An 8,067-nucleotide genomic window follows, 5' to 3' on the forward strand; every position below is an offset into this window, starting at 1 on the left:
TGATATTTTGCTACTTGTTATAGTTTGTTACCATTTAAGCATCTTACTACCATGACTGAGGTGAGGATCCACATTTATAACTACCGTTGGAGCATATCCAACGTGGATGAGTCCGATTTTATTATTATTGTAGGGTAGATGACACATAATAACATGTTATGCTTAATGGCCTATTTTTATCATATATATATATATATATATATATATATATATATATATATATTACAAGATATTTATATTTTCTGAAATAATATATTATGACAGGAAGACATCGGAATTTATATATTTTATTTGATATTTGAGGTGAAGCTGGCCGATCCCGAATTTTGATACGAGTCTTGGGTCAGGCCTAGGTGAGCCCAATAGGTCCAACGAGACAGGATGGGCCGAGTTGGGACCAGAACATGATGTAGCCCGAACCTCTCCATTGACTCTCCTCTTAAAATCTTGACCAGAACTTCCAATTCGTTGCGCCAAATAAACGATCCCGCGCGCGCCCCCGTACCGGAATCAAAAGTCCCGCGCGCTTCCCTTCCGATGGAAGGCCCAGCGAAGATCCCCACCATCCACGCGTCCGTATGCCGATCCCGATGCGCTATTTGGGAGCTATCCCGCCCCTCGCGTCCAGGGTATATGGTTCGAGGTCGGTCCTCTTCCTTCCAAATCCCCCACCATAGAGAGTTTTCGGTTCATCCTCCTACATCTCCAACCAGATATATAGATAGATAGATAGAGAGAGAGAGAGAGAGAGAGAGAGAGAGAGAGAGAGAGAGCAGAATGGGGGATTCAGAGGGTTTCAGGCGGTTCGTGAATCCTTTGCTTCTCAATCTTCAGAAGATGGAGTTGGAGTTGACGTGCGCCATTTGGTAATTGGTTTTGTTTCTCTTAATCGTTCTTTAGGTTCTATACGCATCAGAAGTTAGGTGGTTTCTCTCAGGAATGAGAGTTTCCACCGCATCGATGGTCTAAGGATTTGTTCCGAACATTGATTCTTAGGTTGCTTAAGAGGGATGCTGGCTCGTGGTGTGTCGTTTGTATAAGGATCAAATCTCCTAAACTGTATTCGTTTCATGGAGCTACTTCTGTGTGCTGAGTTCTCGGTTAATCTGTTTGCCATAAGTTTCCGTTCCCGTTTGACGAGAGTTGTCTGTTCTCCTAGATCTCTATATCCTTTGTAGATGGAATATGCCGGGGTTTCAAGATTACAATATGGCGATATGGGTCTGAGTCTCATTTCTTTGTTGATTGCATAAAAGTTTCTACTCTCGACTTGGGCCTGTCGTTTGTGTGTGCTGGCATCTGCACAACCCTATTTGGCAATCAAAACCCTAATGTTTTACTATACAAACCAACTAGATATTGCGATCCATGCACTTGTTAACCAAATGTTTTACTTTTTTTGACTCGGTGGTTTTGATAAATTATATGTTGAGGTCATATTCATTGTCAATTGCTTGTGACGTCTGTATTCATGGTGGTCTAATGCATTTTGTTTCTTTTGTGGCAGTTTGAAATTGCTCAAAATTCCGATGTTATTGCCATGTAATCATATGTATTGCAGGTTTGGGTTCCAAACAATTATGAATTGAATAATATAAATGGTTAATATGCATTGCTCTAATTTTCTTGGATGTTGCCAGAGCCTGTATTGCTACTTCGGTGGCAAATGCATATGATTGTGCCATCTGTAAAGCAGCATTTCGTGAACAAGGTACTTCGATACCAATTGAAAAGTTTGTTGATGCTACAGCTTTTGTTTACAAGTTTGCTCAAATGTTGCAGAATTAAGATCTGCCGTTCACATTGAGGCAATTGTTAGTATCTGCAAAAATATGAATTCTAGCGTCAATGCTGCTCTCAAACAAGGCCCACAAGTTGATATTTCTGGTGATGTCAACGTGCCCTTTATGTATGTTTTGTTTTTTATTACATTATGTGGTGACTGAAATAATGACTCTGATTTTGACTGTTATTTAGACATAAAGATGCATTCAGATGGAAGTCCAGATTCAGGCTATAACAACATGAATCTGAAGTTTGAAGAGGAAGTGTTACATGTGGATGAGAAAAGGTCTGGTCATGTGAAGTCACGAACAAGATTATTTGGTACAGTGAGTACTGGAAAATTCAACCATAAAGGGGAAACTCATGAACACAAAAAGGATGCAAGTAAAAAGGTTAGACAAGAAGCTGGAGTCAATAAATTTCTTACAGAAAGGCATCCATGTAGTCCTCAGTCATCTGGCTACCAGAAGGATTCAGATTATGACAGCAATGATGCTAGAAGTGAACCAGTAAGTTGGCTTATTATCAATGTATATTTGCAAAGGATATTGGGGATAATTTAGACTGAAAGTACTTGGTTACCTACACAGTACAGAATGCTTACAGAAACAGAAATTGTAGTTCTGTCCTTGTACTATTTTTTTTAATGTAATTCAGTATGCAATTAAGTGTTTTTTTTTCTTGTAGACAACTGAAAGATTGTCCCCTAAAGTTTTGTCCAAGAGGGGTCTGGACAGTGGAGCTTGCCAAATAGAAGATGACTGTATTATTGAATCAAAGAAGCAGAAGTTAGAGAAAGTTAATGGTAAGGAATTTTGTATGTATAATTTTGAGTCATCTTATTTACATGTTGCAACCTAAGCATCAATTATTTACATACAGAAGAGCTGGTGGATTGTGCATTTTGCCATACTTCAGGAGCCACAGAGGTACTCCATAGTGAAACCTTCTTAGTAGTACCAATTGTTCATAATAAGGCCTAATAATTTTTCTTCACTAAATTTATTATTCATGGGTAAGTGGTAACATAAATTTTGATTCACTGGGAGCCCTCCCTAGCTGACTATATTCAAACTTTGTTGAATTTAGAGGACCTCTAAATGTGTTATGGGAAATTTCCAGGCAGTTGGACCAATGTTACACTATCTTGATGGCGAGCAAATGACAGATGACCAAGCTTTGCAGGCTAATGTCTTACATGTCCATCAAAGATGCATAGAATGGTAAGACAACATTTTACTGTCATGATTGATTGACTGATCCTTTTATTAGATTGTTCCTTTCCATACTGCACTTTCTCTCTAGGGATGAATTTTATGTGAGATAGCAACTAGGTTATAGTATTTTTGCAGTTGCATCTTTATAACTGGTTTTTTTTTTATTGTATTTCATTTATCTTTAGTTTTGTTGTATCATGTTAATGTGCATTTGGGAGTCGTACTATATCGGCAAGTATCTGCTCATATCGGTGATAATCTACCTATTCCAAACTATTCATACCTCCTGATGTCTTTTAGTTTACTTTAATGTATAGAAACTTTTGTTGATATAGGGCACCACAAGTTTATTTTGTTGGTGAGACTGCTATGAATTTGGAGGCAGAACTAGCACGTGCATCAAAGATCAAATGCAGCCACTGTGGTTTGAAAGGGGCAGCACTTGGTTGTTACACCAAGAGCTGCAGAAGAAGTTATCATGTCCCTTGTGCCAATGACATCTCAGGGTGCAGATGGGATTATGTAAGCTTTTCCCCATTCTTTGTTATGCTTTTCTTTATTCCTTTAGCAACTGAGGAATCACAATCATAGTCTATGTACTTGCCTGCCTCAGGAGAAATTTCTGTTGCTTTGCCCAGTCCATTCTTCAAATAAGTTACCATGTGATAGATCAAGTAGCAAGAAGAAGCAATCAACCAGTAACACACCGTGTGTATTTTCTTCATATTTGATGCATTCTTCTTGCTACTTTATATAAGTTAATCTCCTTCTGATTTTGCTGGGTGTTGGTGCTAGATGTCATTCCAGTCCACGGATGGATCAGACCTCATCCATGAAACATCCTGGAGATGCTTGGACTGCATCACCTTGCGAGACAAGAGAATGGATGTTGTGTGGATCTGCCCTGTCCAGGGAGGATAAGGTGATCATTTTGACATCTCTTTCGATTCAATCATTTCACATCTTAAGAGTCTGCTCTATTTAAACTGTTTGCTCATATTGATGCTTAAACCATTTAATTGACTGGTATTCAGGATGTGCTGGAAGACTTTGTCAGCTTAACTGGGGTAACTGCAACCAGTCTCTGGAACTCGAGCATCACGCATGTAATTGCTGCCACAGATGAGCATGGTGCTTGCAGTAGAACGCTTAAAGTTCTAATGGCCATCCTAGCTGGAAAATGGGTTCTACGTGTAGATTGTAAGTACCTATTTCAGATGGTATCTTCTGTAAGCTGTCACTTATATGAACTCGACTAGTAAATTATAGCTCAGTTATGTCATAATAACTTATGTTATCAAAATCATCCTATCTTTACTGCATTCCGATAACCTTCGGCTACTTGTGTTGCCACATGCAGGGCTTAAAGCTTGCATGGAGGCTGGTCATCCAGTATCAGAGGAACCTTACGAAATCAGTCATGACATTCATGGATCCTTCGATGGACCAAGAAATGGACGAATGAGAGCCATGCAAAAGGTTTTTCTCATATCTTTTATATCATACATGCGATTCAACAGAATAGCTTTCCTCACTATTTCTTCTTTTTCGAAGCTATTTGTTTGTTTTTGGTCTGCACCGTTTGATGATGTACGATTGTTGTGCAGGCACCAAAATTGTTTGCTGAGTTAACCTTTTATTTCAATGGTTATTTTATGCCAAATTACAAGAAATATCTGGAAAATCTTATTCTTGCCGCTGGTGGGAGATTTTTGGAGAAGAGTGAAGTGGTTCCAATGACGTTCATCGTCTATAGTGTGGAGCCCCCGCAAGGAAGCGACTCAAATGACCTCAACGAAGTCATAAGGAAGAGGAAAGAAGATGCTGAGGCTTTTGCGGTTAAGACATGCTCTCGGGTAATAGCCCACACTTGGCTTTTGGATGCAATAGCTGCTTGCAATCTGCCACGAAACATCTAACTGCTTTCGAGTTATCTCCTCCTATGATTATTGGTGTGCTTTGAATTTGTTGTTTGTATCCATGCATGTGATTTATTGTTATGCCAGTACTAATTTATCCATGAGTTGATTCTAGTTAACTTATCAGTGTAACTATTTGTTATCACTTCTCTCTGATGCTATTAGAGGTTGCACATAATAGTGCAATCATTTGCCTGATCAATAATCACTATAGATTGATTCTTCAGGAGTCAGTCCACGTATACATAAACAAAGCATAATATTTGTTACTGCTAACAAATCATCAACCAGTACACATACAAGTGGGTTTTATGGGATGACAAAAATCAATGAGACTAGAAGCAGAAGACATGACTATAATAACAAAGCAGGAAAAATCTGGAATCTGATGGCCACAAGAGAACGTAGACGTTATTAAGGCACGCCAATTCAACTCACACCTCACCGATAGGAAAATTAACATCAGCATGCTCAAGCTGTACCAGTTTCTAAAGCTCTTTCCAGCATCACCTCAAAAGGAGTGGAATTCCAGTTCACCGGCTTATCCTGCAACAGTCAAAGCGATATTTGAAGTAAGTGCTTACAATCCTCCTAATAGGTAAATTTCATGCAGTGCAATAATCAATTTACCTCTCTGTACTTGATTGTGGTGTTTGGACTTCCGTTGTGTCCGCTGCTAGGTTGATGAGAAGAAGCTGAATCATCTCCCTGGTTCTTACTGTTCCAGTACCTACCCACAGTACCCAATATCGGCTTTTCATCTGTGCTCCTGCTGGGCGACCTTCTTGGCGAAGATGTAACCGATGCTTGCTTAAGGTCCTCAACAGTTAAAGCACCTAAGATAGGCCGATCCTCTCGGCTAAATGCTGAGTTAGACCTCGGAGAATTGCTCGCCTCAGGCCCTTCCACAGTCGAATTCTCCGATGACAACAGCCAATTCGAAAGGCTGGCATCCACAGAGATCTCCTGTTTGGTAGAGCAATTAGGGGTGCGATCCAACTCAATGGATCCTTGGGGCTTCTTAGCCTTGTTGTTCATTGCCTCTGAACAGAACATCATCTGGTTCTCTTTCTCTGTGCCCGCATTTTCTACCTTTGCGTTCTTCGCCCGTGCCGAATGCACCTTAACTTCCTTCCACTGAGTTAAATTCTGCACGGGATTCAGCACCGGATGCACATATTGGCTCCTATCGCGCTTGTTACCACCTCCGGCCAAAAGGATCGGCTGCCTACCGGGGGAAGAGGGACACTTGGGTTCGGGGCTACGAACTTCCTGCAACCGTTGCGGCTCCTCATCAATTGCCAAAGAGAAGAATGAATCATACGACTCTTCCTCCTTCTCTTCGGTACCCACTTCATCGTCCTCTTCCTCGTCAAAATCACTATCCGAGTAGTCCTCCTCTTCATCTCCTCCGCAATCACTACCGTCGTCATCGCTGATCTCACAATTCTGGTACCTATGGTTTAAGGGGAAAGCTCCCAACTTGGGAGAGAATTCATCTTGCCCTTCATGTGGCTTCCCGTCCTCGTCTACCGCTTCGGGTCCTTCATCATCTTCCAACAAACACTTTGAATCTTCATCGCCTGATACCTCCTCATAAGTTTGGACGTTGAGATTGAACGTCACCTTCTTCCTAGTGCGGCTTAAGCTCCCCTGCGCGAGATTCTCTCTGCAACCAAAACCAGTGTAAGAGAAATCCAAAATGCTCAAGAAAAAGTACAAGACAGAGAGACCACAGGACAGAGGAATCGAATCGACATTTCAACAAACACATGAAAAGCGATAGAAACAAAGGATTCGGAATCACGGCTAAAAGAACAACTGATGAACACTAAGTGGAGGCAAGAACGCGATACTTCAGCTCCGGAAGAGTGTTGTCTTCCACTGCAGGATTCAGCGGCGAAAGATCCGGCGTGAGGGACTTCGGCGTGATCTGCTTCGTCGAGACGTTTGGTCGCGGCGGCCTGCACCTTTCCTGCGCCTACCAAGTGCATGCGCAAGATCCAGTTAACGACAGAACAATCGTATCCTGAAACCCTAGATTAATTGATCGGGGAACCGAATCGAGCCTACCCGTTCAAGTGAAAGCGACTTCCTGGGTGATCGGCGGCGCTTTCGATTCTTAGAACCCCCAAAGCAGGCAAGAAAGCACCCCATTGTTAGGAGGAGGAAAGGAAGAAGAAGAAGAAGAAGAAGAAGAAGAAGAGCTCTGTGTCTTCTGTTCCCTACTCGCGAGATGCTTTCTCTGGGGAGATCCGATCCGACGTCCTCAGAGCTTCCTCATCGGAAGCAGAGAAGAGGATCCAGGCGTTGGGTTGTGCTGTGTTTTGGGTCGGTCACAGCTTGAGAGAGAAGTGTGAGAGAGACAGAGGGAGGGGGGAGAAGCCAAAACGGTCGAGAAGAGATGTGCTCATTTTGAGGGTGAAGGGAAATGTGACCGTTGGAGGAGGAATAATGAGGGCTACCCGATCGTTGGGTACACGCTCCCACACCCATCTTCGGCGTTGGAAAGTTCGCACGTGGAGGGTCACAAGCTGTTGGCGGGGTCCAGTCGCAGGCGTGGGGTCCACGGCGTGTTACACTTGTAAGGTCTTGGATCTTATAAAATATCCCTTTAAACTATACTATGTAACTATTACTTTTCTTATTTTTATGGGCATTTTATCAAAAAAAAAAAAAATTCCAACGATGGGTTTTATCATAGGGCGTCTCATGTTTGTTTTACTTATTAAGGACGTCCCTTTATTAAAATTTTAAAAATATTTTTATAATGATTTGATTTTTTATATTGATCTTGGTGATCTAATTCAAACCTAACAGCGATGGTTAGTGTAACATATGCTCCTCTATGTGACGATTTAATTTGATCCTCTCTGACAGTCAACGATAATAGCATCCTCTATAGTTTCGTTAACGATATCACTAAGCAATAGCAACCTCATCTCCTCTCGACAACATTATCACCTCTCCAGCAATCTCATCTCCTCTTCGATTGTAAACAGTATAATCTTTTTGTTGATAGTGACATCACATCATCGACCACAAAAGTAAGATATTAAAAAAAAATTCATTTTTGATACTATCTTCTTTAAAACTTTATAACTAAGTTGAATAACATCAAAAAAAAAAGTCAAGACTAATAAAAA

The 8,067-nt window shown here is 41.2% G+C and overlaps 2 protein-coding genes across 4 annotated transcripts; one reads left to right on the plus strand and one right to left on the minus strand.

Moving 5' to 3' along the window:
- The first annotated feature begins 664 nt into the window (after positions 1-664).
- LOC103993160 (BRCA1-associated RING domain protein 1) lies at positions 665-5,042 on the plus strand. 2 transcript variants are annotated; one of them, XM_009413121.3, is made up of 14 exons: positions 665-866; positions 1,508-1,561; positions 1,641-1,711; positions 1,783-1,887; positions 1,978-2,294; positions 2,473-2,590; positions 2,668-2,714; positions 2,908-3,008; positions 3,338-3,524; positions 3,616-3,710; positions 3,798-3,924; positions 4,037-4,202; positions 4,363-4,481; positions 4,610-5,042. In XM_009413121.3, exons 1-14 carry the CDS (start codon positions 778-780, stop codon positions 4,919-4,921), a joined length of 1,908 nt encoding a protein of 635 aa, XP_009411396.2. In that variant the 5' UTR covers positions 665-777; the 3' UTR covers positions 4,922-5,042. The 2 variants fall into 2 exon arrangements, with proteins under 2 accessions (XP_009411396.2, XP_064976846.1); XM_065120774.1 differs by having other exon boundaries at positions 2,671-2,714.
- Positions 5,043-5,167: 125 nt separating this feature from the next.
- Positions 5,168-7,301, minus strand: LOC135619111 (uncharacterized). Of its 2 annotated transcripts, none has more exons than XM_065120775.1 (4): positions 6,995-7,301; positions 6,778-6,902; positions 5,552-6,590; positions 5,168-5,467 (listed from the first exon to the last, which is right to left on the minus strand). In XM_065120775.1, exons 1-4 carry the CDS (start codon positions 7,076-7,078, stop codon positions 5,393-5,395), a joined length of 1,323 nt encoding a protein of 440 aa, XP_064976847.1. In that variant the 5' UTR covers positions 7,079-7,301; the 3' UTR covers positions 5,168-5,392. The 2 variants fall into 2 exon arrangements, with proteins under 2 accessions (XP_064976847.1, XP_064976848.1); XM_065120776.1 differs by having other exon boundaries at positions 6,778-6,896; positions 6,995-7,227.
- Between the last annotated feature and the right edge of the window lie 766 nt (positions 7,302-8,067).

The sequence above is a fragment of the Musa acuminata genome, chromosome BXJ2-8 (assembly GCF_036884655.1).
Source record: "Musa acuminata AAA Group cultivar baxijiao chromosome BXJ2-8, Cavendish_Baxijiao_AAA, whole genome shotgun sequence".
NCBI lineage: Eukaryota > Viridiplantae > Streptophyta > Magnoliopsida > Zingiberales > Musaceae > Musa > Musa acuminata.